Source organism: Syngnathus floridae, chromosome 16, assembly GCF_059516105.1.
Source record: "Syngnathus floridae isolate MCC-2025c chromosome 16, RoL_Sflo_1.0, whole genome shotgun sequence".
Classification (NCBI taxonomy): domain Eukaryota; kingdom Metazoa; phylum Chordata; class Actinopteri; order Syngnathiformes; family Syngnathidae; genus Syngnathus; species Syngnathus floridae.
In genome coordinates this window covers 2,826,669-2,853,157 of record NC_142428.1, presented here as the reverse complement: position 1 = coordinate 2,853,157, position 26,489 = coordinate 2,826,669, and the positions used below count along the sequence as shown (strand labels likewise).

Here is a 26,489-nt window from a genome sequence, read left to right as displayed (position 1 = left end):
GCAAACAACGGGTCAACAACAGCTGTCCTTTTTTTTTATTAAAACAACAAAACCAATACAGCAATATTTTGCAAAGGGAATGCAAGGATGTTGACAGAAGCGCGTTGTCCCTCATGTTGTCGTTTTAAATTACATTTTTAAAAAAAAAAAAGGAAAAATGTACAAAAGTGCTTACACCGTGCAAATACAAAGTTAAAGGTCTATAAAAGTTTAAAAGCTAGGGAGGGGGCACATTTGTACATTTCTATTTAAAAGTATGGATGCGACTATATTACATCGCAAAAAAACAAGAACCCAAAAGCTGCTCAGAAGGATGCTGGTTATTAGTTGGACATACCCGAGGTTAATGTTAATAATAAAAATAAATATTGTTTAAATAACACTCGTGTGGCTCCCGCTCAAGTGGGATGGCAGAAGTTCCAAGCCTCGGGGTGCTAAAAGTCTCCCAAAAAGATACTCACCAGCTTTTAATGGCACTTATGGTACCTCCAAATAAGTGGATGTAAAATGTACAAGATTAAAAAAAAAAAAAAAAGTTCTTATTTGTGACCTTTTGGTGTGATGGACGTTCCTCTCGGGCTCCTTGAGAGTCGGACGCGCTGAGCAGCCGGTCAGATCAACGTAAACCAGCGGGGACACAAAGGTTCTCCTTGTGTAATGTAAATAAAGAATAAAAAAAATCCACCTGGTGGATCAGTAACTGTTCTCATGACCAGCCAGGATGTAGAGGTTGCTCAACGCCGTCGGGTTGTCCGTCGGCCGGCTCTCCAAAACCACCACCCTGGAGAGAAGCGGGGGGGGAATAAAATTGTTCAAAAACACAATCGTGGAACCGAGTAGAACCCTAATGGGGTCCCAAAAAGATGATCGGTACCAACCTGTCGGATCCGAGGAGGCGGAAAACTCTGCTTGGGTCGCAGATCTCCTGAGTTACCTGTGAATCAACACACAAGAGAGTTGTTGAAAAGGATCTTTGAGGTCAATGCAAATTCCAATTATTATAATAAATGATGAATTGAAAAATATATGGGGAATAAAATAACTTCTTTTTCGGACCCTTGACAGTCCCAAAGAATTGCAGTCTGCGTGTTTGTGTTGTTGTTTTGTTGCATGTAACTTATTGAACTTATTTTTGTGTCACGCTTGATAAGTAAATATTGACTGAAAGTCAAAGGCTAGTTGGTCCACGGAAAGTTCCGTCTGCGTGTCAGCATCACGAAGCCCGACACTGCGTGTAAAAAAAAAACGTGTTGACATTTCAGCCGGCCGGTTGCCGCGAGCCGTAACGGGCGACACCTGCGCGGTGTTAAGCGCTCGACTCGGACGAGATGTGATCTGGGTTTCGGGTGTTGACGGAGGCGGCCGGCGAACAAATGTCCATCGAAGAAGCGCTCGCCCGTGAAGGAATCATACCCACACAAAAGCTGAATTATTCAAAGCCGCTCACTGTCGTGTTTATGACGGGGCATCAATTTTGCATGCCTGCTGACATTTAAAAAAAAAAAAAAAAAGAAACGGATGGCGGCCAAGTCACTGGCGGTATCGTCTTCCATCAAAACAAAATGCTTCACCTAACCGCGATCTCTTGAACTTTTATTGTGTGAGCGAGAGCGACTAGTGATCAGGTTCACGCCGACGACAAGTTCATTACCCGCCGTGCACGCAAAGTCACTCGCCGCACTCGGGATCACCCGCGTGTCATTGTGTGATACGCAAAACACACAACTACACAAGCACAAGTCAGGGACACTTGCCGCTCCGAGAAAATACCACAAACATCTTGATGGTCAACTCATACTGGGGCTGTAAATCATTTTGGCATCGATTCTCCTAACAACTCTTGATCCAACCTCATTCGGTACCTCGTTGGATTTGAAGCTCTTGCCCTGCATGCCGTGCTTCCAGAAGGCCAGAACGCTGTCCTGCAGGCACACTGCAAAAGACATTTTCCTTCCATCATCATCATCATCATCATTTGTATTCAAAGGTCAAGCCTACCAACTGATCCGATGCCAAAGTCAAAACTGAGCTCGGACGCCAGCTTCTTGTTGGACTTCAGTTTGCCTTGAAGGTTGACAATCTTCAAGTTTTCTGTGTGGAAAGCACGTCGATCAGATTGAGACGATTTGAGACTTCTTCCGGAATGCCGGCAACAGGATCCACTTACGGTCCAAACACACCAACACTGTGTCTCTTTCCAGCTGGGTGACGTGGATGGCATCCACCTGCTGATTACCTGCAGGTAGAGATGACATGCTCACAAAGTCAATATTTAAAAATGTCCAAAAAAAATAGGATTGGAGAAGAGTCAACAAAGTACTTACTGGTTCCCATCTCGGTAAACCAGGAAGAGCAGGAGTTGAGGTTAATGGTCTCGAAGCGCACCACCTGGCCGGGCTCGGCGCCTTGGCTGATGGCCACGCACAGCAGCGGGTACTCCTGCTCGGGCACCACCAGCATCTCAAACACTTTCAGCGGACTGGGAAGCGGGAAGTCAAAGTGCTGTCGGGGTCAAGGGTCATACCGCGCGGGCGTTAGAGGCGATGGCTCGTGGTGGTGGCTGATTTCACATGACGTGGGACTCACCTTGATGAGCATGAACCTCTGCATGGGCTCATACCACTGCAGGAGGACAATGCCGGACTGCAGCGCTCCGCAAAGGTATTTGTGCCCAGTGTACGGGTTGCGCACTGTCGAAGGGGAAAAATATGATGAGACGATTTTCAGCTCGAGACGGAGAAATAAAAGCTCAACTCACCGATGCAGCACTTGTGACAACCCTTTGTGTCGGGGATCTTGGTTGTCAAGGCGAACCTCCTGAGGGGACAAAATAGCTCTCTGTCAGGCCCGCCGAAAAACAGACGTCGTGAATTGGGCCGAGCGGGACAAAGCTTTCGTTTTGGTGCCAGCGAACAGTCGACCGCGAATGAGTACACAAAAGGCGCTGACTACTTTGCGGCTGCCAAGTCGCGGCAGAACGCCGTTAGCCCGTCGGAAGTAACAGAAAGGCAATTCATCGAGGCCTTTAAAAGGGGAACATAATATTGAATATTGATTGAGGCAACGGAATTTGAGACTGTGTTTCCTTGGGACGAAAAAAGTGACTGCGCGGCCGTCACCTTGGCAGAATCTTGTCGGGGAAGCGGTGCGTCTGGAGCTGGGCGGCCAAGCCGGGTTTCTTCAGCTGCTCAAAGAGCCCAATGAGGTTGTGGGAGTACAGCTGGAAGTTTTTCCCTGCGGGACAAGCCACGGCCAGTTACAGAAAGAAACATTTTCAAAACAGCAGCTTGGAAGTTTGAGCCGGGTTAGACGTGAGCTAAAAGTGTGACGATGTTGTGAAGCGCGTTACCTTCTGGTGAAGCCGGTTAGTAGAGTGTCAAGTGAAGCCAGGTGGGAGCAGGGCGGACAGAAATGAGAAGAGGGCAGAGGTCAAGCACATCAAACCGTGACAAGTGATTCAGCCATTTTGGTTTCACACTACAAGCAGGATGTCGAATCTAAGCTATGATCAAAACATTTGAAGACTTGCTCCTCCATAGTCTTCAAATTTGGCAGCCATGGGACAAAGCTTGTTTATTCTAAACCGACACGGTTCTATAAATCTCCCAACCGGGTGAGCGACAGCAGCTCTCGAGAGGCACGCCGAAAAGGCACAAAGGGAAAATGACTTCTCTTTTCAGCACGGGGCGGCGTCGGCAGATAACGCGGGACAAAAGCAGCGGCGGGCGATGACGCTGACGGGTAACGAGGGCCGGCGCCACTTACCCGATAAAGACATCAGGTTGTTGTTGATAACGTACAGCCACGTGCACTTCCTGGGGAACAGCTGCAAGGAGACAAAGACCTTGTATGACCAACACGGCATTGCGACGGTGGAAACCGATCCAGCTTGGACACTAAGTGCATATGATTCTGTGACACAGTTGCATTTTTTTTATTTTATTTTTTACTCTTGACTCCAGCTGGCTTTACCTGCTCCATCGTGGCCTCGTGCAGCTCGTTCAGATTGAGCGTGTAGATGCCATCCTCTGTCCCAAAGATCAGGTACTGGTCTATATAAATAATAAACGTGCATCAGGATGGTGGAAAAAGTCTGAAGTGGGCAGGCGTGGTCATGTGAAATCGGCGTCACCTTTGGTGTCCGGATGGATCCAGGAGGTGGCGCAGTTGATCTTCAGGGGACACCCATCGAACACTTTGGAGAAGCAAGCGCCCATCTGCCACCCCACAAATAAAAATTTTTTTTTTGAGAAATCATATTGCAAGCACACAGAGTTCAAGAGTGCAGACTGCTCACTCACCAGCACTTTGGGTGTTGGCGGCAAGCCGTTGATAGCTGGTTTCTACCAGAGGAGACAAATGGTGACAATTGTTTATCTGCAAAACTTACAATGCCGCAATGCTACTTTTTGACGTAGTCGAGTGTGTTGAAATACTTACGGGAAAATCCTTCTTCAGCTTCCGATGCGCCCGGTGGGGGGCCGGCTTGGGGCTGTCGCCATTCAAGCTTCCGTCCGAGTCGTCGTCTTAGGGACGGGAGGCAAATGTGTTATTGCACATTGTGCGACAACCGAATGCGGAGAAACTTGACAGTTGGAGCTCTCCCTCACCTTTGCATTCACACTTACTGACAGCTTTGTAAAAAAGAAACATGACCAATGAAGCAATCTGATCATCAAATTCTAAAACATATTTCCCCATGTGTTTTTGGAATCCTTCTAGATTTCCTTTTAACGACTTGAACTACCAATTTTTTTTCAGATTTTAATAAAGCTGCCGTTGTTCTAGCAGGTCCTTACCCTGGTCCGAGGCGTGCGACAGGAGCCCAGGGCTGCTGACGCTGACGGAAAGATAGTCCGGCGACGAGCTCCTGGCTTTGTTGCCGTGATCCGGCGTGCTCAGGCGTCGCAACGCCTGGCTCGGACTGTTTTCGCCGTTGGGGAAGCGCCGGACGGTCAGCGACTGCTCGTCGTTGAGGGCGGCGTCCTCGCAGGGGATGCGCAAGCGGGGCTGCGGCAACGAGACAACGGCAAGTCCATGGTCACGTACTGCATTATTTCTTCAAAATGAGAATTCAGACGTTCTCTCACCTTCGGGGGCCGAGGAGGAGGATACCCTGGCTTGAGAGTGGATCTGAAATAAATAAAAACATCAAATGGATGGATGAAGAAATGAGAACCACAATCAGCAATGTTGGATAACTTTTGTGTTTGCAGGATTTATCGAACGTAGCGACAAGACCAAACGTGTTTTTGGCTTTCGTTAAGGTCGTGTGAGTACAGCGCATGCGTGTGATTGCGATTAAGCATGTCCTCACAGTTCCACATCATTGAAGGCGTCATGGAGGTGAGCGACGTGTCCCCTGCAGCGAGTAAAGTAAAGCAGAGAGAATGGGTCACACTCCTCTGTGGCATTCGGGGATGCTGTATCATGAGGAAGGGTCGATATACATGCATACATGCGAGGCGGGGGGAGTTACTCTTCAAAATATTCACCCGATATCAATTTGACAGGATGAGGGGTTTGAAATGACAACGCAACACAAACTAGCAACTGGATGTCAAAGTAATTTTGGAATTTGCGCTAATTGGATGCACGACGGTAGAAGACAAGCAACAGCAGTGTTAAGGCGTTACCGTTGGAACAACTCGTCCTCAACGCTTTTGAGGAGACTCCTTCGGTGAGGGGGGTGTGTGCAGGGCAGGTGAGAGACAAGACAGGCCAAAAGCAAAAAAAAAAAAAAAAGAGGGTGGGGAGAGAGATAGAGAGAAACAAGCAAAGCAAAAAGGGAGACGTGAGAAGGAGCTCGCTTGCGTGACATAAAAACATACGGCAAGCGCACGGGGTCGGGGGTCATGCTCATTAAGAATCAATCAGCCGGTCATAACTTTCAACACTTCATCGTGGACGTGCAAGAGGAAGATCAAGCCAAATTTAAAAAAGGGGTGTCAACAAGAGCAGCTGCCTTACCTGGCTGTTATCCCCCCCTCAGCAAAGGGGCTCCAGGGGGACTGGAAGTCAGTATCTTTACTCACATCCTGCGGGAAGACAGCAGCACATATTGCAGCGGCTTGACACAATTGCGCGCCGGCACCGCCGCCTGCCGTTCCATCCTCACCATTTCCGAATGCGCTTCCGTTTCTTTGCGCAGCGGCGGCTCGAATTGCAACTTGTCGACTGCCAACGACAAAGGAGACACTTGTTTAAATGGTGACTCGGTGGCCTTTGAGGGTTCACTGAGGTCCACCGTGTCATGATTTTTGGGGGAGCGTGGGCGACTGGATGTCAGGCTTTGGGTTGATCTCAAAAACATGACCAGAACGGATCAACTATAAGCTTAAAAATTAAAACCATGCCCAAACATTAACCAGACCTCAGGAATTATTGATATATCTCAGTTATCGAGTATGCGTCAACTCTGTGGTGTCAAAAACACACAAAAAGCAAGAGAAAGTGCCGAGTCGTTCGGGTATGAGTCAAACATTAGGATCCTATTAGTCATAGGTAAAACAATGCTATTTCTGTCAGCGAGCCGTGAACACTTTCTTTAGGTGTGGGGAGGTTACGTGTTACGACAAGACCACACAAGAGGGTGAGCGCGGGAGTTACAAAACACAAACTACACACGCGAGCGGCGTGGTGGCTACGTCGCCACTGACCTGCTTGGCTCCCTTGAGGGGATTGCGGCCCTCCTCGCTCTGTCCTATTGTTTGCTTCAAGGTGAGAAAGACATATGTGCTAAATCGTGCGGAACGGCCCACGGGATCAGACACACACACACACACGCACGTGCGTCTAGGGTCGATTGTTCTATTTCTACACACACTTGGAACAGCGCCAGTGCAGAATGAGTGGGACATCGAGTGACCTGAACGGCTGGGTTGCTAACACCTCTAGCTGAATTGGTGTTTTTTTTTTTTTTTGGTACTTACAGGCCATCTCTGAGCGCGTCCTCTCTGCCCGAGCTTGCTTGTTGGTGGAGCGGATGGTGTGCCGGACCACCGAGAGGGGCTGCGGAACAGATCGGGCGCTGTTTTATCACATTCTTTTACATTTCAGCTGAATTACAGCAATTTGGCAGCAATTTTATTTGAACAGCCCAAATCTTATTGAACATATTCGGCCGCTGATAAGATGGGTCTGACTCATCATGGTCAGGATGACTTTTGTGTAAATATAGTCAACGCAAGTACATCAGTTGGCCTATACAAGCTTTTAAACTCATTCGCATGCCCTCCCCCAGCTTTTTTTTAAACTTTAACAAGTTGATTCATATCACTTCCTTCTTAGCTGGAAAGTCTGGTTCACGAGAAAATGTTTAACAAGGCGTAGGGCGACACAACTTACCTCAAGGTCATCGTCGTCCGCCTCGTTGTAATGCTGGTGGTTGTCGGGGTTGTTCATCTTGTCCAGGAGGTCGACGGCGAGCCGCCTCGTCAAGCCCGTCTGTGACACGTACACGTGCTGCGCCGAACAAAGAAGTTAGGGGAAGACGCTCGAGCGCGTACGTCGTCGCTATAAAAAGGAAGCTTTTGATTACCGAAAGGAGCTTGTCGGCAGTGGGCCTCTTCTTGGGGTTCTTGGTCAGGGACACTTTGACAAAGTTGTGGAAGGCGGCGGACCTGCGGCGACAAAAGTCACAACGTCGTGCTCAAAGGAAGGCTTCTACAGCATATTCCGGGGAAGGGGGGGGGTCACTCACCATTTGTTTTTGTCTTTTAGCTTGGGTGGTTGGAAGCTGCTCTTTGACATCAGAAACAAGGCCCTAAATAAACGGCATCAGACATTGGATCGCCATTCACATAAACGACTTGGGCAGCTATTCTTTTATGCTAACGACTATTACTTCAGGTGAATTTTCACCGCTTACCTCATCGGGTGCAGGTCAAACATGGGCGGCTGCAACTCCGCCAGCTCGATGGAGGTGATGCCCACCGCCCAGATGTCGCACAGCTGGTTGTAGCCGCCGTTCTTCTCCACCGCCGCCACCTCCGGAGCCATCCTGCACAACGTCAAGCGGAGAATCAGATGGTTGGAGCCTCTCAAGCTAGTTTTCCGAAATGCCTCACTGGGAACCGTACTCACCAGTAAGGCGTCCCGATGAAGGACTTTCTCTTGGCGATGGTGGCGGTTATTTTTGCTGCGACGCCAAAATCAGCTGCGCGCAAAACACATACATAAAATACACACGACACAAACCCACACACAAAATTGCACAAATGCACAAAATGAAAATACCCAAGACAACGCACACACACTCATACGTGGGAGTTTTGAGGGTTGCGAAACGAGCTGAGGAATGAGGACACGCGAGAGCCGCTTACCTAACTTCACGTCACCGTCGTTTGTCAGAAGTATGTTGGCGCCCTGTAAACACAACACAAAAAAACACGAGGAGTTATTCCCTGTGCGTGAAACCCCACATCATGCCACACGCTTAGAAACATCTGCAACGCGTAGATGGCAATTCAAAGTACAAATATTTATGTACCTTAATGTCACGGTGCATCTTGCCTTTGGTGTGGAGGTATCCCAAACCCTGAGAGAAAAAAAAATCAGTCTTTGTTGAAAAGAAGCTCTTGAATAAAAAAAATCTAAGATAAAACAAAAAAAGAGCTTATTACCTGTAAAGTCTCCCGGCAGACGTACGCAATCTGCACCTCTGAAAGAGGACCGGTAACTGTAACACACGTGAGACAATCGTGTGAGTGCAATTAAAGAAACACTGCTGTTTATATATAAAATAAAAAAAATAAAAAATTCCACACCATGATAAATGTCCTGCAGGGATCCGCCACCGCAGTACTCCATGCATATCCACAGCTTCTCTCGACTGAGCAGAGCACAGCAAAAAGTTTTCAACAGTTAGCATGTGACTTTCCGCCGTTGACATGTTAAATGAAGAGCGACACTGACGGCGGGCGCTCTCACCAGAGGTAGCTCCCAAAGTAGGCCACAATGTTGTGGTGCATGCATTCCTTCACCATGAAGATTTCCTGCTGGATGATGGAAAAGTCGTCCCCTGGAACACACCAGCACGGAAAACACGTTAACGTCGCAAGGAGAAATCTGAATCTCTGATTTGAGCCAATTCTTGACCACGTGAGTTGAGTCGCTCAGCTGAGAGATTCAAACGAGGGCTTGGACTTTTTTTTTTTTACTACACACAAGAGCTCCATCAAACTGAACACCTTGTACTTTTAACTTTTACATGTGTAACTCCAGTCAGAGATTTTTTTTTTTAAATGTCAGCCAGATGCTTCTACTGCTATTGATTTTTGAGATTCCAAAGTCCACGTTAGATTTGAAACAGAGTTAGAAGTTGAGGTGACTGGCACTGTGTGCACTGATTAAATCAATATTCATCTCTCCAGATAGCCATGAGGTCTGCTGTCAAAGCAAATTTAGTTTTGAAAATGGGAGAAAAAACAAAATCAAGGTTTGAAAACTTGCTGAGGGTTTGCAAAACTGTGTTTTCACAAACTGTGAATTTGCAAAAGGTCGCTTTAAAAGTCTCTGCATGTTCCTTGGCTTTGTGCGTGTGTTGACAGTAACGTACGAGTCAGCAGCACAGCGGCCACAAATATTTGGGAAAAGGCTAATTTCAGGGACTTGACTCAGAGCTTCTAAAAAAAAAAAAACTACAGGCACAGTGGTGACTTTTACAGACACTTGACTTCCTCCCCGGGTTGACTGCTTCTGGAAGAAACATGCTGTTATGGGAGTTGACGACTGTTGGATGAATTCTCTCACACTTTCATCTGTCAAAGATATTTTCAAACTCATCTGCCAAACCAGCAGCTGTCAAAAAATGCAGCGATCCAGAAGTGAGCGCAGACCTTCAGGTGATCTGTTGGCTAGCGGGCCGGGCCGCGCCTTTGTTTCTCGAAGTCGGTGCCAGCATCACGTATGCCGGTCCGACCAGTTTTGACATCGCAAAGACATTTGCGCTGCAAAAGTGAGTCTAGCGGGCCCCCAGAAAGAGTTTCGAGTGAAGGTTCCAAATTGAGATTTATAGTCAGGACACTCGTAGTGGATGGAATAAACGCCATATGGGCCACCTGACCACCACGGTAAATAAATGAAAGAGAAATCGCAAACTCTTAATCTCCTCCCCGCAGCCATCCGAGCTCGGCGGTTGGATCTGGATAATCTCACTAATCCGCACGGCGTCGATTTGGTCAGTGTAGATCGGGACGGGACAGCGAGGGTGTTCCTACCTGCTTCCAGCTTGATGATCTTGACGGCGGTCAGCTCTCCCGTTTGGATGTTGCGCGCCTGAAAGACACAATACTCGGTTTAACATCCGATTATTTTCCTCGAGGTCCTTCTCCCGTTTATTTTGGAACAAACAAGCGATAAATGAATCTGTATCACAACAGATGTCAGATTTATTATTTATGACCAGATTTAAAATAAAGTCCATTTGAGATCTCGCTTCCCAGCTATTGCGGCGAACGCCGACGATTTGGCGTGTCAGGCATCGGGATTGAGGTCAAGACGGGCCGCCGCCTCTAATCCAGCACGAGTCAAGTATGAACGTAAACGGCGCGATGGGAATAAAACCGGCAACATGCGAACTGTTGACCTCGATTAAAAAAATATAATAATAATAAATCTCGGGTGTTTCTGCCAGTTGACACGCTGATGAGATTTGGCCCTGCATACCAGAATTCCAGGCGCAGCATTCCACTGCCGGCCTTGTGGGGGAAGTGGAATAGTGGGTAGCGGGGTTCTGTGAGGGGTGGGGGGGTTCCAGCCGCAGAGGCTTTGCATAGAAAGAAGTAAAGGCGGGGGAGCGAAACGATGCTTTATCTGCAGCAGATGGATAAACAAGGACCTTCTCCAGACAACACAGTACATCTCACTTCATTTGGAAGCAGCAGAATGAGAAATTCTTTTTGGGGCCTTTTAAGAATTTCAGCAAGGGGGAAAAAAATTTGGGAGACTGGTGTGCCGCAACTTTCTCCATCGCATCAACGCGGAGTTGCAAAACAAAGTGAATTTGGCAAATGAGTTCTACTTCAAAAAGTGATGTGACAAAGTAGTTACTTGTGGAATCAGTGGCACATACCTTGTAGACATCCCCATAGGTGCCACTTCCCACCCGCTGGATGAGCTCAAAGTCATGTTGAGGGTTTCGCCGCTGGATCTCGCCGCTGGGCCGAGGAAATATGTCCATGGTGGGTCTGACCTTAGGAGGAATCCGGTGCGGGCTATCGGCTGGAGCCGCTGAACTAATCGATGAGTCCTCGGTTTATTCAGTTGGGTCTTGCGGCTTCTCCATGGCCTGGAAATGAGGAAAATGATTTATTTGTAACTTTTTATTGTAAATATATCTTTATTATTATTATTTCTTTAACGAACCATCACAGTATATTTGTGGAGGATGTATGAGGGGAACGAAAGGAAGAGTACAGTAAGGTAGAAACACAAAGAAGTGAGTCAATAAATCACAGGTAGGATGGGGGAAGGAAGCATAAAAGGAAGTAAAAAAGATTAAAAGAAATTACAATGGTTTGGAAAAAAAGGAACTAATTACAGAAAGGAAGAGAAGTAGCATGATTTCAAAGTAAGGCCTAATAATGAGGATGAATGGAAGACAAGTTTATTGAGTTTTTACAAAGTGAAACAGTTCACGGTTTAAATAAATGACCTTTTAATTTTACTTAAGAAATAAAAACAAATATCAAACCAACTGCAGCACTTTCAGGAATGCTTAACCAGCACTGCAAAACAGCTTCATACGGGTGCAGTCTAATTGTCGGAAAAGTGTTAAAAACCGCAAAACAGTGAAAATGTTTCACAAAAACAAGTTTTTAGATGTTTCTGGGTAGTTGTAAAAACATAAAGTTAACCAAAACGCATTTTACAGAGGTTCAAACGCGCCTTCTACTAATAGTTAGAAAGCAACAACGCCAGGAAATAGCCGGGCCCAGATCCTCCATTTCTTTGAACGATGAAGCTGGAGGGTGGTTAGCATCCCTGGCTAATGCTAACGGCTAGTTTCTCCTAACTTGAGCTGCCTGGTGCTTACCGTTCGCGTGGACGACTCGGCCGTGGTTTTTAGACTCAAATGTCCATTTGACACTTTTAACGTCGAAAATCACGGTGAAAAGGGAGGTAGCCTTTCAACCGGACGTCCTCTTTTTGATACTGAGGCGTTCAAAAGTTGAGACGGCTCTCAGTGGCTCTTCTACGGGCAAGAGACGACCTCGTTCAACAGCAGTCGTCGCCAACAACTTCTTTCGGACATGTCATCTTCTTTACTCGGTTGACAGCTTCAGAGAGGAGAGTCCCGTTCCCCAAAAATTCGTCAGACGTCAAAACGTGGAAAATACAAACGATTCCATGTGTTAGTTTAATACGCCAATGCGTTTAAACAAAACAACAGTCGGTTGCTGTTAATCTCCGTAAATTTCAGGATCCTGATGAGGCGTTCATGAACACCTCGTCAATAATAAACCTGTTGTGATCTAACGCTTGTTTACATTACAAAACGCTATGTTGTTGTACAGGAATGCGGTGGGAAAAATCCAGGGAATGTGTCATTGGGACGTTTGTATGACGTCTCATATTTAGACTATAATAATGGAACGTCTGAAATTAAATTAAATTTTGTGCTAGTTATCTACGATATTTGTGTTCCAGATTAACGATGGTCATCAAAAGCACCGCGCTATACAGTTTCATCGTGTTTTAGCACCCTCTAACGGTAGAAAATGAGATGTTCATGACCTGGTGATGCGTTCAGAAACACTGAGTAAACTATCGACAAATTAAAATATTAATACATTTACAAAATCACCACAACCCCAACAATTTGTCATCGTGATGTTTGTATGATGTTATATATGCAGTTGGGACATCTCCTTTTCATAATAAAAGTCGTTTAAAACAACTATTATTGTTTTTTCTCCTGTTTCTAGAGTTTGGTCATGTGACGTGATTGGTGTCATACCTCAGCCTAGAGTATTATTGGACGGATGCATATTAGCTGTTTTTTTTTTTAGAATATATGGTGATTTCCCAAAAAATAAAAAGAATGCATTTCATGGGCGTCAACCCCGTGAATACCGAGAATCCACTGTACTGTAGTACATTGAACGAACCTCAACAAGAGACAAGCGCGCCCCCTAACGGCATCTCCGCGCGTCACACGCGGAGCGCCCAAGCGCCATCCTCCTCCTCGTCGTCTTCCTCCTCTTCGTTGTCCTCCTGCAATCTCTCTGGTGTTGTTCTCCAGGCGCATCCTCCTCCTCCCTGCCGCCCCTGACCGCAGACTTCAAGCGACTGCACTAGCGGACACAACAACATCATATAAAGAGGAGACATTGCCATTTCATTCTCGTCCATTATTGTACATATTGAGGGTGGGGGGGCGGCAGGCGCTATGGCGAAACACCGCAAAGACAGAGACAGCTGGGGTGAGTGTACGTGCCAACATCTTTTTGTTTTTTTAATTCATCATCTTTTTTATGGGCGTTAACAGCGCAGGTCCTGGTCAACGTCATTGTGTGTGTGGGGCGGGGGGGGGGGGGGGGGGGGTTGTTTTTGCACCATATCAAATGATTATTAAGATAATAAAAGACAAAAATCCAGTAGTGGGAAATGTTCCTTAAATGTCGCCTTTAAGGACTTGGGAATGCATGGGAGATTTAGTGTTTTAATTATGTAATGGTGCACCGGGAAATAGCAAGAAGTCACCTTCAGGGGGGAGCGTTTGTATTCTATTAAAATGTATCTAAATAAAATAAAAAATGTTTACGCCTTTGGGAGGGAGTAGAGAGGGTGACCCACTTGATTTTATCCGGCTGGTGTAACATGCAGCAGTGGCGGCAACGCCTGGGCGAGGCCTTTTTGCATGCATTTTTGTTTTTAATATTTATAACTAAACACATGATGCAAAAAAAAATATAGGTCAAATGTGTGTGCCTATAATTAATTGATTATTCATGTAATCATTAAGGGACCAAAATAAGCTATTTTATTCATTATATTTTTTAAATTAACTGGCTGATTAATCGGTCACCTAAATATTTTTCTGCCAGATATCAGTATTAGCCTCAAAATACAGTCTCAGTATCGGTCTCAGTATTCTTACATTTTGAGTTGGATGAAGTTATTTTTCCCAGAATCAAAATCGGTACAATCATGTCATCATCCTACTGCCTCATTGTTTTCCGAGCAGCTGCTGGCCCTTACAAAAAATGGCAAAATATCAACAGAGGCATTTTTTTTTCTTCTCCCCAGGGTCCCTGGGTGACAAGACCATGTACGAGTGGAGCTCAGAGGACGAAGAGTCGGACGGGCGGGCACGGCCTATCCAGGTGCTGCTGGTGAAGGACGACCACACCTTCGAGCTGGACGAGGCAGCGCTGAGTCGCATCCTGCTTGCCGAGGAGGTGCGCGACCGCGAGGTGGTGGCCATCTCGGTGGCGGGGGCCTTCCGCAAGGGGAAGTCCTTCCTAATGGACTTCATGCTGCGCTACATGTACAACCACGTGGGTACCTCGATCCAATTCTCATATCCCGCAATACGACAATAATAAAACATGGTTCCGTTCGACTCACCTTTTTATTTCAGGGCTCAGACGACTGGCTGGGCCAGGCCGACGAGCCCCTGACCGGGTTCTCGTGGAGGGGGGGCTCGGAGAGGGAGACCACCGGCATCCAGATCTGGAGCGAGGTTTTCCTGGTTGACCTGCCTGATGGGACCAAGGTGAAGTTTGCTTTTATTGTTGTAGCCCAAAATTGGACACGATAACAATAGTTACTAAATGTATGTGTGGTGACTTAGGTGGCAGTGTTGCTGATGGACACACAAGGTACCTTTGATAGCCAGTCCACGCTGCGTGACTCGGCCACCGTGTTCGCTTTGAGCACCATGATCAGCTCCATGCAGGTTAAGATATCTGACAACTGTTTAAACTTGTAAAAAAAAGAAAAAGACAATTAATATGAAATATGAAATACAGGTTTACAACATCTCCCAGAATGTCCAAGAAGATGACCTTCAGCATCTGCAGGTAAAGATTCAAATGGATCAGATGATGTCTAGTATTTTTATTTATTTTTTGGTAGAAAATGAATCCACTCAAAAATATTTCACAAAATCGTTTTTCCCTTGACAGCTGTTCACAGAGTACGGCCGACTGGCAATGGAGGAGACTTTCCTCAAACCGTTTCAGGTACTTTGATGATCATAAAATATAATACCTTTGTGGCTCTTACCTTCATCTGCTCTTATTTGCAAGTCCATGATTTTCCTCATCCGAGACTGGAGCTTCCCGTACGAGTTTCCATACGGGCAGGAGGGAGGCATGAAATTCCTGGAAAAGAGGCTCAAGGTCAGTAGGCAAGGATGTGACTTTCCTTGAAGCCTATTAAAAAGTGACTTCATTTCAAATCCTGCGTGTAGATCTCGGAGAACCAGCACGAGGAGCTGCAGAACGTGCGCAAACACATCCATTCGTGTTTCACCAACATCTCCAGCTTCTTGATGCCTCACCCCGGCTTGAAGGTGGCCACCAATCCGCACTTTGACGGACGGATCAAAGGTACCCAAACAGATGTCGCCCAAAAAAATGCTAGGCGCCGCCATGTTAGCGGAGTAGCAGCTAGTGTTAGCCAATAGCTGATAGCAGACATTTCAAAATGATGATTGCAGAGATCGATGGCGAGTTCATCAACAACTTGAAGGTTCTGGTGCCCTGGCTCCTGAGTCCTGGCAACATTGACGTGAAGGAGATCAATGGTAGTAAGATCACCTGCAGAGGCTTGCTGGAGTACTTCAAGGTCAGGGATAGTCCAGTATTTCAAAATGGCCACCGTTTTCCTTTTAATTCCGTTTTTTGTCTTCTCCAGGCCTACATCAAGATTTACCAAGGAGAGGAGCTGCCTCATCCAAAATCCATGCTGCAGGTAAATGTGTTAGGAGCTTTGTGGATGAGTGGCTGGACGGATAATGACGTCGTGGTTCGTGTTAGGCAACAGCGGAAGCCAACAACCTGGCGGCGGTGGCTGCGGCCAAGGATCTGTACAGCAAGAAAATGGAGGAGGTACGCCTGCATCCGCCGTGAGACTCGCCGATGATCGCCACTCACCTTTGTTCTCCATCAGGTGTGCGGCGGCGACCGTCCCTTCCTGGCGCCCAGCGAGCTGCAAGCGCGCCACGCCGTCCACCGCGAGGAGGCTCTGGCGCTTTTCCGCGGCGTGAAGAAGATGGGCGGCGAGGAGTTCAGCCGGCGCTACCTGCAGCAGCTGACGGGCGAGGTGGATCAGGTCTTCGTCCAGTACATCAAGCACAATGACTCCAAAAACATTTTCCACGCCGCCCGCACGCCCGCTACCCTTTTCGTGGTCATCTTCGTCATGTACGTGGCGGCAGGCGTGACGGGCTTTGTGGGCGTGGACGTCATCGCTAGCCTGTGCAACATGATCCTGGGCCTGGCCCTCATCACGCTCTGCACCTGGGCCTACATACGCTACTCGGGGGAGTACCGAGAGCTGGGGGCCGTCATCGACCAGGTGGCCGGGGCGCTCTGGGACCAGGTCGGTCGCAATCCATCTGTCCAGATACATTGCGAACTCAAAAATCAAACCTGCAACTCACCCAATACATGCAATGTAGTCAAACAGCCACCAGATGGCAGCATTCCTGTTAATTCGTTCAAATGTATTCCGTGTTTTGAACTCACCTTGTGTTTTCCCTTCAACGCCTCGACAGGGGAGCACGAACGAGGTAAGAATGTGACACTCCTTCTTCCCCGTGATGCTTTTCATTCTCCTGCGTGAACTTCTTGTGACGCCTCCCACAACGCAGGCGCTGCACAAGCTGTACAACGTGGCGGCCAATCACCGGCACCTGTACCAGCACGCCTTCCCTGGGCATCAGGCCAACGACGTCGGAGAGGCGGCGGCGGCCGAGGAGCGCGGCAGGAAGCGGGACTGACTCAGCACGGACCGGACCGTACACTGCTCACTGTATACGACGAGCATCTTCATCACTCAGCTTCCTCCTCATCAGCTGTCAATCATCACCTGGACGGGAATGTCGTGCGGCGTATGGGGAGCCGCTGGAGTGTTTATCCTACGAGAGCACTTGGAGAACAACCAGGGCCCACCTCCTTAAATGACTGTCCTACTCGTTATTGCGTCACTTTACGTGCAGAAGATTTTTTTATTTGCATTTAATCCACTTTTTTTTTTGGTTCTTACAATTTGTTACACGCATTGTTTTTGCAACTATGCAAAAAGCTTTTTGTATTTTTTAAGTTTTCACGTGCTATTTATTGATATGTACGATACGTGTTATAGGTTAAAATACTATTAAAAAATAATATAAGCATTTCACAGCTACATTGACGTCAGAATCATCAACAGATTTATTTATTATTGTTGGACAATTTATGTAAATATTGTTTTTTCCCTATTTTTTACAGTTTGTCACATTGTATTGTAATGTGTGCATGGAGGCGGAAAACCTATTGATTTTTTTAAAAAGAATCATAATGTACTGACTTGTACCTGTTGTAGGTCGCAATATTATTTCAAATAATTTCAAATATAATTTTTCTCCCACAATTTTTGCGAATGGAATTGCATATTTGTCATATTTATTTGGTTTAAAGTTTTTTATTTTTTTTAAGTCAGGGAGGAAACACTGTACAGTGTGTCTATTTTGTCTCCATACAATTTTAACAAATGGATTTATGCAAAAGCAAACAAATACAGCATCAATAGACATTTTCAAAAATTGTAAATAGACTCTGTAGGACACCTCTGTACAGTATATTCCATAGTTTAACGTTTTAGGAAGCCACAAAACACAGCCACAAGGATAAACATGATAGCCATTGTTAATCAAAGTCATTTCTAACACAACTCTTGATCTAATTGAGATCCTCTGGTGTACACTTAATCATTTATCCGATGAGCAAATTTACAAAGTATATTGTAAAGTCATTGTCCGCATGGTGTCGATGTTTTCTCACGTGTCATTAAGATTAGGGACAGAAAACTTTAAGGCTTTTGTGAGGTGTTTCTTTGTTTTTGTTTTTATGATTTATTTTATAGTATGTGACGCGCGCGACCTTAGGGCACTTTGGATGCGGCCTTGATGGTCGCGCTGTGATTTCAAACGTGTGTACGTGCCGTTTTTTGTACTCGTTGTACTAAAACGGAGCTTGTATTTTTTAGTCGAGACGTGTTGTTTAATCATTTGTCTTTATATAAGAAAGCTTCTAGAACTGCGATTATCGATGCTAATTCTTAGCATGTCAATGGAGTTTGGCATGTTTGTTAGCATTAAGCTAAGGGGGGGGGTATTCGATCAAAGCTATTGTGGATGGGCAATTATTTGTTTTTTGTTTAGTTTCACAGTACATTTCAAGTGGGAATGCCATTACACAGTTTAAAAATGTTTCTCGGGATTTTTTCATTTTCCAAACTCTTGAATTGGATGTATAAGTTCACTGCTCATATTAAGTTTACACTTGAAATGAATGATAGCCATTATTTTGAAAATTATTTTGGTGTGACTACTATAATATTAATGGCTTTATTACCACTACAGATCCATTTAACATCTCCAAAACTCCTTTATTAAACCACCAAATAAAACCAAAGTCGCTTCTGAAAGTGTTGAGTTGAATGCAGTGCACATGTAAAACATATAGAAATTAAGTTTTGTGAATAATAACTACTAATATGTAGTCTCCTTTATCACTGTCCTAAAATGATTAATAATATTAATTATTATTATTAATGTGGGTATAGCTAGTCAGTTGCATCTTATATAACTGAACTCAAAATGACATTTCACCTATAAACTGTACAGGTTTACATAACTAGCTTTAATGTTACTTAATTTCTTTACGTTTCAAACGCTACGAACGGTGCATTTTTAACGCTTTATTACACGCCATTTCTTAGTGACGTCAAGACGGTGGCCTTTATTAGTGGCCGTGCGTTGCGGGAGAGTCAGAACTTGTGCGCTGCTCGCGAACATATCGTGGAGGTCCTCGCGACGATTCTATTCCAAGTCAATTCTGTTTCTTGAGTCTATTCGAGCTGACTTTTTGGAAGTTTGGACGGCTACGGGTCGTTCGCCAAAGGCTTCAAGATGATCAACAAACTGAGAGTGATTCACTTTCTTGTGTTTAGTGCTCTTCTGCAACAAGGTGAGATTTATTAAGATTTATTTATAATATAATAACATTTCACTTTAGAAAATTGTGATAGTTTCTTGGTAGTCAATTTCATGATTCGCAGGGGAACAAGAGGGTAAAATAATCTAATAAAGCTATATAATCTTGAATTAAGTAAATCATAAACAAAAATGTAACTAATTATTGCTAAATTGATCACTACTGAAGTAAATACCCCATAATTTCATTTAATTATTTTAAAGTAAATACAGCATTTCATTTTGTGACGTTCTATTTGTGTATTTTCAACTCGCTTTAATGGATGGAATAAAGATTCAAGGCACAGCAGGGCCTTCTAAAGTTACTCTTTTAACAGACATAAGCAATGACAATAAAATAAGTTTCTTAATACTGACGAACGATTAAAGCAATCTACATGTAAACGTGTGGAAACAGTGACACTATGTGGACAATAACGGTATTACAGTAATCTACGCAGTTAATGCAGAGCTGTATAGTGTAATGAACTGAACTAAATATTCCATAAATTCTAAATAAACACTAAAGCAAATACCCATTTTTTTATTTAAATAATTTTTGGCCCTCTTAGTGCACCATTGTAAATTATATTGTTTTAATCATTTTTTGTTGTTTTTTCTTTCCAGTGCAGTGTCAGTGTAAGAAAAACTGGGAGAGCTACAAAAACAACTGTTACTTCTTGGCCAAAAAACCCCAGAATTTTAAGAAGGCTGAACAACACTGTTTGTCACTTGATAGCAACCTGACCAGCATTGAAGACACCGATGAGAGGGTTCCATTTCAAAACTTCTATATTCTACACATATATGGTAGCTTTCTAGCTGATCTAATCTATTGCATTTCTCTCTAATCGTGTAGGACTGGCTGATCAAAACTCTGGACAAAACCAATGAGGTCCCATCTTTAACCTATATACATATAGTATCTATGGTAGCTTTAGAGATAGATCTATAACATGTCTTTTTTTTTTGTAGACATCACCGTGGAGCACCTGGTTGGGCCTGAAGTACGAATCACGATACTGGAAGTGGATTGATGGAAGTCGTTTCAACAGATCCATGGCGTAAGTAGCATAAAGAAAGCGCTACAATTTAATGTGGACCTGCAGAATTGCCTAACCCTAACCCTGGTCATCGGTTGCTAGGCAGAATTTAAAGGGCCCAGTGATAACTTGTTTCTTTTGTTGCAGGTTCTGGGGGGATGATCAGCCCTCGATGATCCTGTATTCGATCCGTGACCGCTGTGCTGCCATGTTGAGCCGCGATGAGGGTCGCTGGTACAACTTTAACTGCGTCTTCACCGACATGGCATACGTCTGCAAACGTTACGTGGGACCCCAGTTGTTTGTGAGTAACATGTTTGAGAAAATAAGGAGCTAAGCGCTAGCTAATCCTGCTGTTGGTTGGTTTCAGGTGGCGCCGAATGGCTTTATGACTTTGGACAAAACTGAGAAACTGGCACTGGAGGTCGTCACCAATATGGTCATTTCGGGAAAGGTCGTGCCTGTGAGTAGTTAACCCCGGCAACAACTGAAGGAGTGTGAATTCTTGATGCTAATTATTTTTTTTTGATTTCCAGAAATCAAAGCTCAACATAACTGTGACCAATGGACTGTCCTGTTCATCTCGTGGTGTCAACTGCTCACGCGCAGTGCCGATTAAACGTTTGAGGAAGGTATGTCTCATTTTTGAGCATTATCAACAGATCACATTAACGCAATTTTTTGTTTTTTACAAATTGCGTTATAGAATCTGCAAATCGGGAAGCTGGTTGGAGACCTGGAGGAGGGCAGTGTCATCACCATCAAAGGACGTGTCCTGCAGGTCCCAAGAAGGTGAGGCCATAATGGCTCACAAATAACCCGCTACCATATTTATTTGATTTTTTTTGGTCTTGCAGTTTCAACATCAGTTTCCTGAGCAATGGCACCAATATTCCGCTGCACATGAGTGCTCGCTTCAACTGGTCAACCGATAAGAATGTCCTGGTGATGAACTCCTACCTGTCTGGCAAGTGGGGCAAGGAGGAGCGCAAGAATAAAACCTTCCCTTTTGGACCAGGCCAGTTCTTTGAGGTAACAACAATCTACTTGGCAGATCATGCTTAAAAGATCTCAAAACTGCTATGTTGCTATCTGTTGCTCAGATGATCGTCACTTGTACTACCAAATTCTTCAACATGATCATCAACGGCGACGTCTACCTGAACTACAAGTACCGAGCTCCCGTGGCCAAGATCGAGCGTGTGGGAGCGAAGGGCGACGTGAAATTGATTGAGATCAGGCAGATTTGACACACGAAGGCCTTGAACATGATCCGAGCTGCCACCTACTATGATTAAAGTTAAGGTATAAGTTAATTAAGTTAAGGTAGAAGTTAAGTATTAATAAAGGATAAGTTTTCTTTGTTTTTTGTAGGTATAAGTTTGCTTTATGCACCCCACTTATTTAACCACTTTTGGGGAATTATATTAAGCAGCTAAAGGAGGCCATTTTGTCTTGTACCACCAGGACATCAGTTGCTCGGGGATCAGGTCACAAGTGATTTAAATTTTCTGTAATTTCTTTGCATGCCAGAATAAAAAAATAAGCAATATGTTGTGTTTTTTTTGGACCAGATTTCTGCAAACATTAATTTCTTTGCATGTCAGAATAAAAAAATAAGCAATATGGTTTTTTTGTAAGTTATTTTTACCAGGTTGTAATGTATTTTCAGAAATACTAAATTTAAATATTGTAGTGATTGAACAAAACATTTAATATTTCACCGTGTGTAGTGAACCAGAGTTTCAAATTGAACCTCTGAAATTTAATTTTCCACCATAATCAAATTTACAGAGATACCATTTTTCCAAAATCTACGGCTCACTTTTCGTACACAATCCCAACCGCGGAAATGGGCGGAACCTGCATAGAAATTTCCAGATATATATTAAAATAAGATATTTCATTTTCTTGCTGGCATTAAAGTACTGTCCAACCAGCAACGTATGGCTTTGAGACATTTCTGAATATCATATAAAAGGTGTAACAGCATCTTGACAAAAAAAAAATATAACTTTTTTTTTTTAGTCTTTTGAATGAAAAAGTGTTTCCTAAAGTTCCAGTAGCTTATAATCTTTCCGAGGTGATGCTTTTCCTTAAAAGAAATGCCATCCTATGCATTCCTTATTAAATATCGCACAGGTTTTGGTGGATTGCCTTGAAAAAATCATTACAAAAAAAAAAAGGGGGGGGCAAAAAAAGTCATCCAACACGTCTGTGTTTCAATTGCTGCCTTTTGGTTCAGCGTTTTAAAAAAAAAAAAAAAAAAAAGGCACAATGCTGCTTTGCCAGTCCTCCCAGGTGGTAGCTTCTTCATCTGAGTGTTTCTTGTGATACATATTTGGATCAAGAGGCAAAAGGCACACGAGGCGAAGAGGGGCGTTTTGGTCACATGAAGCTGTTGCCGGGGGGCTGCTGGGCGTACCACTGCTGCCGCTGTTTGCGCGCCTCCACCTCGGAGAGCAGCGCCTGGCGGTACGCCTCGTACGACTTGACGATGTGCTCCAGTTCCTTCATGAAGAGCAGCTTCAGCATGCCCTGGTACGTGTCCAGGTCGGCCAGCTGGAAGAGCTCCCACTTCAGGATGTGGTCGTACCTGGCAGAAGAGCAACGCCCGTTGCGTCCACCCCGAATGACTACGCTCGACACCCATCAAGTTGCTGAAGTGCGCGTTTGTTTTGTACTGGCAGGTTATTCGGCTTGTACGACGAGCCTCGTTTCAAAGCGGTTTGTTTATGTCAATTGGACACTCCTTGAGTGGAAATTCAAGTTTTTAAATTACTTTTCAAATTTTTAACGACTTGTAGACTGGAGTCTGCCAGTTGCACCACATTTGATTTACATTAGCAAGGGTTCTGAAATATTTAGGCTTGCTTTTTCGGTGTTAATATTATTATTATTATTTTTTTTATCCCAGTCCTCCTCTAATGTCATTTGAAACCAACAGCAGACCGGTTGCTGAATAAAAGTCAAGTACTCACTTGAGGGGGGCACGGGCGTAGACCTGCAGCCAGTCCGGGATCTCGGCGGTGTGGTAGGGGTTCGCCGGCACCAGCACCGGCTGGTTCCTCTCGGTGGGCCGCGGCTGATAGGTGATGGGCGGAGGCGGCAGAGGCGGCGGCTGGTCGTAGCGCGGCACACTACAAAAGACATTTGGAGATTTTTAAGGGGTGAGGAGCATGGTCCCGTGAGAGATGAAGTACCTGGGAGCGCAGGGGTGGCGATACTGCGCCCTCTTGTTGATGTGGTCCACGTAATAGACGCCAAACTCGGCCGACTCCACCTTCTCCCAGCCCGGCGGGAGCCCCTCGCGCTCCAGCGGGTGGCTCCAGTGCGTGGTGTTAGTGTTGTGGTCGATGTAGTACTTCCTGCCGCGGATGGTCCAGTCCACGGTCCAGCCGGTGGGGAGGGGCAGGTCCTCTGCAGTCAGGCTGGAGAGGTTCCCCAGTGACTTGGCCTGGATTCGACCTATGCCTGCAGGGAGGATGACAAGCATGTCCCTCAGCCACACTAGCAAACAAGCAGGGGTGTGCAGACTTTTTATAGCCACTTTTATTGACAACACGCCTCAAAAAGCGTGTTTGGGAGGTGACAAATACGTCGAGAGAGCATGAGAGCGAGGTCACTGGAAGTTGGCGAGTGAAGACGAGGAATGTGAGAGCACGCCACAGAAATGCACTCCGCCTCCTCCGCGACCGACTCGTCATCCTCATCCTCATCTTCATCGCCATCCTCCTCGCCGTGTCAGCCATTTCCTGCACTTTGGACGGACTCAGTGTTGTCGCTGACGGCGGACGAGGAGAAGTCAATGCAGCGACAAAGGAGAAAACGTGACAAGATGGGCAAGCTAATGCTAATCGCTAAAGTATTTTGACAGACTGTGACATATAGTGGCATGTTTATAAATGTATGACAAACCCAATTTTTGGGTTGTTGTGTCCAAAGTTGGGTCCAATTATCCCAACCTCCTGTGCGGGTCCAATTTTGAACCCAAATTGGGTTGTTTTTAAATCCACAAATGTTAAGCTTGCAGTGTCGTCTAACATAAATAAAAAGCTCCCAAGGTCTCAAACTGTTTCTAGTATTTAGAAGAGGCTGTGTCGAGTGCAAGTCAAAACAACAGGTGCCATGACAACTTTGAACCCAACAATAAATTTGCAAGCTTCAGACATTATATCAGAGCCCCGAATAAAAGACAGGCACAAATACCGTAACCCAAATCGACATGGCAAAAAGATTTGCCGTCTTTGTATTGGAAAATGAAACGTAGGCTCTCACGGGGAAGGTGGCCAAAAATGCCCAGGAAAACTACAAATGTGCTGATGTGCCTTAAATAGAGCACGCGGTCACAAGTTTGTCATGTTGAGTAAGATAAAGAACACAAACACACAAGATGAAGCAAAGAGCGCTGTGTGGCTTGCCGAGAAGCCTCTGCCTGCATTCCTATCACGCCAACCTTAGCGTGACGCGCGTCGGGAACATGCGGCGCGGATATGAAAAGGCTTGTTCATGCGGCCCTCAATCTATCTTTAAACACGGCCGTGACAATTTGCGGCGCCACCTGTAGGCCCGCGGAAACTTTGCACTGGAATGTGACGATTGTGGTAAATGTGTATGTCAAATAAAAAGAGCAGGCGATCTTGATCAATTACCTGAAGGGGGTCTGCTGGGTGTGGGGGGCGTGCGTTGCCGTGGAACTCTTTGGAAGTTGGGTTCTCCATGCTCATAGTAGTGGTAGTCATCCGGGAAGCGTTCCGGCATCCTCCGAGGTTGCTGCTGCTGCTGCCTCCCGTCGTAGTAGGAAGCCTCCTGCGGGTGGTAGTAGTAGAGCCCGGCGTCGCCGTTCTCCGACACGGGCCCGCCATCCGTCAGGAAGGACTGCAGCGAGCCGGCGTATTCGTGCGGCAGCTCGCCGAGACTGCGCGGCAGGTACGGCGGCGCGGACAAGCGATGGCTCTCGCGGCGGGCCGCCTCGTGCGGCGGACGTGGCACGGCGGTGCGGAGGAAGCTCTTGCTGCGGGACAACGCTGGCTCCCGGCCGGGGGGCGCCGGGAAAGCCGAGGGTCCCATGTCGGGCATTGGCACGTCGGCGCGGCGGGGGATGGTGGGGCCATGACGGATGAATGAGGGCATAAGATCTGTCGGAAAAAAAACAATAGTTTTAACTTGATGTAAAAAGTTGCTCACTTCAAGGACAGTTAGGAATTTCCATTTCAGGCAATGACAGGCAACTACATACGTTGGGATGCCCAAGTTTAAAATCCGCTCGGAGGAACTGGGTCAGAAAAAGGGGGGACTGTTTGCACCACATTCACTTGATAATTTGGGACATTAGGGGCCACAATAGGACATGACAGTACAAAATGAGAATGAATAGGAGATATATTAGCATCATAGGAACATGGTGGGAGAAAATTGGGCACCCACCATTATGGGAATTAATGGTATGGAAAGGTATGTTGTAAAAAAAAAAAAAAACGGAATAAATGGATGAAACAAAAGGAGACGCAGCAGGATACATGATCGGGGACAAAACAAACGGGACGTTATGGGACAAATGAGGACATGCTGGGACACGAGACAACACACTAGATTATGATGGATATTATATTATCATTGGAATTATGGCCATTGCAACAGACGTTAACGGTATCTGGGAACCTTTGTTTTACGCTACGCAGTCAGGACAGCAGCTGGTTGGTTTTAAAGTTTAAAAGTGCACGTAAACGTGAGTTCGGCATAAATGAAATAAAAACAAAAATAAAAGGAAAAAACAAATAATTCTACATCCATACGGGGTGTTAACAGCATAATAAAATCGATAGCAAGATTGGCTAAACCAGGCTAAGCTAGGCTAACTATCCAGCAGCCTGTTGCTTACTTCGGAGGAGCGGCGACGTCTCCTTCTTCACATACTTTCCGTGGACCTCGGCCGGCTTCGACGACTCGCTTTTACTCTTCTTTCGCGAGAGCATAATAAAACTCCAGTTTGAGCGTGGCGGCGGTGATGGGGGAGGCGGAGGAGGGGCGGGGAGAGGACGTCAACAACGCGGCGATGTCAAGCCCTCCGCTCGGCGGCCGCCCCGCTCTCCTCGTCGCCGAGCGCGGATACAGAACATTTTGGAAGCGGACTGCTTCGAAGGAGGAGGAGGCGAGTATTAGCCTAGCCGATGCTAGCAAGAAGGAGACGTCGCTCCAGTCAGTTGAAGTTTTGGTGCGCATGCGTACACTCTACCTGCGGGCGCATGCGCACAATG

General features: G+C 45.8%; 4 protein-coding genes across 10 annotated transcripts; 2 read left to right on the top strand and 2 right to left on the bottom strand.

Annotated features, from left to right (window-relative positions):
* Nucleotides 1–12: 12 nt before the first annotated feature.
* map4k5 (mitogen-activated protein kinase kinase kinase kinase 5) lies at nucleotides 13–12,451 on the bottom strand. 6 transcript variants are annotated; one of them, XM_088399985.1, is made up of 35 exons: nucleotides 12,038–12,451; nucleotides 11,075–11,290; nucleotides 10,221–10,278; nucleotides 8,932–9,022; nucleotides 8,769–8,833; nucleotides 8,625–8,680; nucleotides 8,492–8,539; nucleotides 8,325–8,367; nucleotides 8,086–8,158; nucleotides 7,871–8,002; nucleotides 7,703–7,765; nucleotides 7,541–7,622; nucleotides 7,348–7,464; nucleotides 6,933–7,011; nucleotides 6,660–6,713; nucleotides 6,119–6,177; nucleotides 5,971–6,038; nucleotides 5,637–5,675; nucleotides 5,318–5,362; nucleotides 5,091–5,133; nucleotides 4,800–5,010; nucleotides 4,441–4,526; nucleotides 4,302–4,343; nucleotides 4,133–4,217; nucleotides 3,973–4,052; nucleotides 3,766–3,826; nucleotides 3,120–3,234; nucleotides 2,759–2,817; nucleotides 2,587–2,690; nucleotides 2,325–2,502; nucleotides 2,168–2,236; nucleotides 1,999–2,091; nucleotides 1,863–1,933; nucleotides 879–934; nucleotides 13–781 (listed from the first exon to the last, which is right to left on the bottom strand). In XM_088399985.1, the coding sequence occupies exons 2-35, from the start codon at nucleotides 11,180–11,182 to the stop codon at nucleotides 694–696; spliced, it is 2,721 nt and encodes a 906-aa protein (XP_088256111.1). In that variant the 5' UTR covers nucleotides 11,183–11,290; nucleotides 12,038–12,451; the 3' UTR covers nucleotides 13–693. The 6 variants fall into 6 exon arrangements, with proteins under 6 accessions (XP_088256111.1, XP_088256112.1, XP_088256113.1 ...); XM_088399986.1 differs by lacking the exon at nucleotides 5,637–5,675; XM_088399987.1 differs by lacking the exon at nucleotides 6,660–6,713 and having other exon boundaries at nucleotides 12,038–12,450.
* A 687-nt stretch (nucleotides 12,452–13,138) lies between these two features.
* atl1 (atlastin GTPase 1) lies at nucleotides 13,139–18,205 on the top strand. 2 transcript variants are annotated; one of them, XM_088399992.1, is made up of 14 exons: nucleotides 13,139–13,427; nucleotides 14,254–14,504; nucleotides 14,588–14,722; nucleotides 14,801–14,905; nucleotides 14,979–15,029; nucleotides 15,135–15,191; nucleotides 15,258–15,350; nucleotides 15,422–15,560; nucleotides 15,671–15,798; nucleotides 15,868–15,924; nucleotides 15,990–16,061; nucleotides 16,123–16,554; nucleotides 16,730–16,744; nucleotides 16,826–18,205. In XM_088399992.1, the coding sequence occupies exons 1-14, from the start codon at nucleotides 13,394–13,396 to the stop codon at nucleotides 16,952–16,954; spliced, it is 1,698 nt and encodes a 565-aa protein (XP_088256118.1). In that variant the 5' UTR covers nucleotides 13,139–13,393; the 3' UTR covers nucleotides 16,955–18,205. The 2 variants fall into 2 exon arrangements, with proteins under 2 accessions (XP_088256118.1, XP_088256117.1); XM_088399991.1 differs by having other exon boundaries at nucleotides 13,139–13,433.
* A 775-nt stretch (nucleotides 18,206–18,980) lies between these two features.
* On the top strand, nucleotides 18,981–21,784 carry LOC148385022 (galectin-8-like). Its single transcript, XM_088401225.1, has 10 exons — nucleotides 18,981–19,184; nucleotides 19,817–19,962; nucleotides 20,049–20,084; nucleotides 20,165–20,253; nucleotides 20,380–20,536; nucleotides 20,603–20,695; nucleotides 20,769–20,864; nucleotides 20,939–21,024; nucleotides 21,090–21,264; nucleotides 21,336–21,784. Exons 1-10 carry the CDS (start codon nucleotides 19,127–19,129, stop codon nucleotides 21,480–21,482), a joined length of 1,083 nt encoding a protein of 360 aa, XP_088257351.1. The 5' UTR covers nucleotides 18,981–19,126; the 3' UTR covers nucleotides 21,483–21,784.
* Nucleotides 21,785–21,960: 176 nt separating this feature from the next.
* sav1 (salvador family WW domain containing protein 1) lies at nucleotides 21,961–26,455 on the bottom strand. Its single transcript, XM_088401224.1, has 5 exons — nucleotides 26,114–26,455; nucleotides 24,885–25,370; nucleotides 23,436–23,706; nucleotides 23,214–23,372; nucleotides 21,961–22,828 (listed from the first exon to the last, which is right to left on the bottom strand). Exons 1-5 carry the CDS (start codon nucleotides 26,205–26,207, stop codon nucleotides 22,621–22,623), a joined length of 1,218 nt encoding a protein of 405 aa, XP_088257350.1. The 5' UTR covers nucleotides 26,208–26,455; the 3' UTR covers nucleotides 21,961–22,620.
* Nucleotides 26,456–26,489: the final 34 nt, after the last annotated feature.

What these genes read in the sequence shown, in the direction of transcription:
- map4k5 (XM_088399985.1), bottom strand. Translation starts at nt 11,182, where the DNA reads ATGGACATATTTCCTCGGCCCAGCGGCGAGATCCAGCGGCGAAACCCT. An exon ending in TTCATCGGGACGCCTTACTG is followed by an intron (nt 8,003 to 8,085) that starts GTGAGTACGGTT and finishes GACGTTGTGCAG; the next exon opens with GATGGCTCCGGAGGTGGCGG. An exon ending in CGGAAGCGCATTCGGAAATG is followed by an intron (nt 6,039 to 6,118) that starts GTGAGGATGGAA and finishes GTCTTCCCGCAG; the next exon opens with GATGTGAGTAAAGATACTGA.
- atl1 (XM_088399991.1), top strand. Translation starts at nt 13,394, where the DNA reads ATGGCGAAACACCGCAAAGACAGAGACAGCTGGGGTGAGT. An exon ending in ACCTGCCTGATGGGACCAAG is followed by an intron (nt 14,723 to 14,800) that starts GTGAAGTTTGCT and finishes GTGGTGACTTAG; the next exon opens with GTGGCAGTGTTGCTGATGGA. An exon ending in ACAGCAAGAAAATGGAGGAG is followed by an intron (nt 16,062 to 16,122) that starts GTACGCCTGCAT and finishes GTTCTCCATCAG; the next exon opens with GTGTGCGGCGGCGACCGTCC.
- LOC148385022 (XM_088401225.1), top strand. Translation starts at nt 19,127, where the DNA reads ATGATCAACAAACTGAGAGTGATTCACTTTCTTGTGTTTAGTGCTCTT. An exon ending in TAGTGCTCTTCTGCAACAAG is followed by an intron (nt 19,185 to 19,816) that starts GTGAGATTTATT and finishes TTTTCTTTCCAG; the next exon opens with TGCAGTGTCAGTGTAAGAAA. An exon ending in GACCAGGCCAGTTCTTTGAG is followed by an intron (nt 21,265 to 21,335) that starts GTAACAACAATC and finishes TCTGTTGCTCAG; the next exon opens with ATGATCGTCACTTGTACTAC.
- sav1 (XM_088401224.1), bottom strand. Translation starts at nt 26,207, where the DNA reads ATGCTCTCGCGAAAGAAGAGTAAAAGCGAGTCGTCGAAGCCGGCCGAG. An exon ending in GACGTCGCCGCTCCTCCGAA is followed by an intron (nt 25,371 to 26,113) that starts GTAAGCAACAGG and finishes TTTTTCCGACAG; the next exon opens with ATCTTATGCCCTCATTCATC. An exon ending in ACCCAGCAGACCCCCTTCAG is followed by an intron (nt 23,707 to 24,884) that starts GTAATTGATCAA and finishes TCCTCCCTGCAG; the next exon opens with GCATAGGTCGAATCCAGGCC.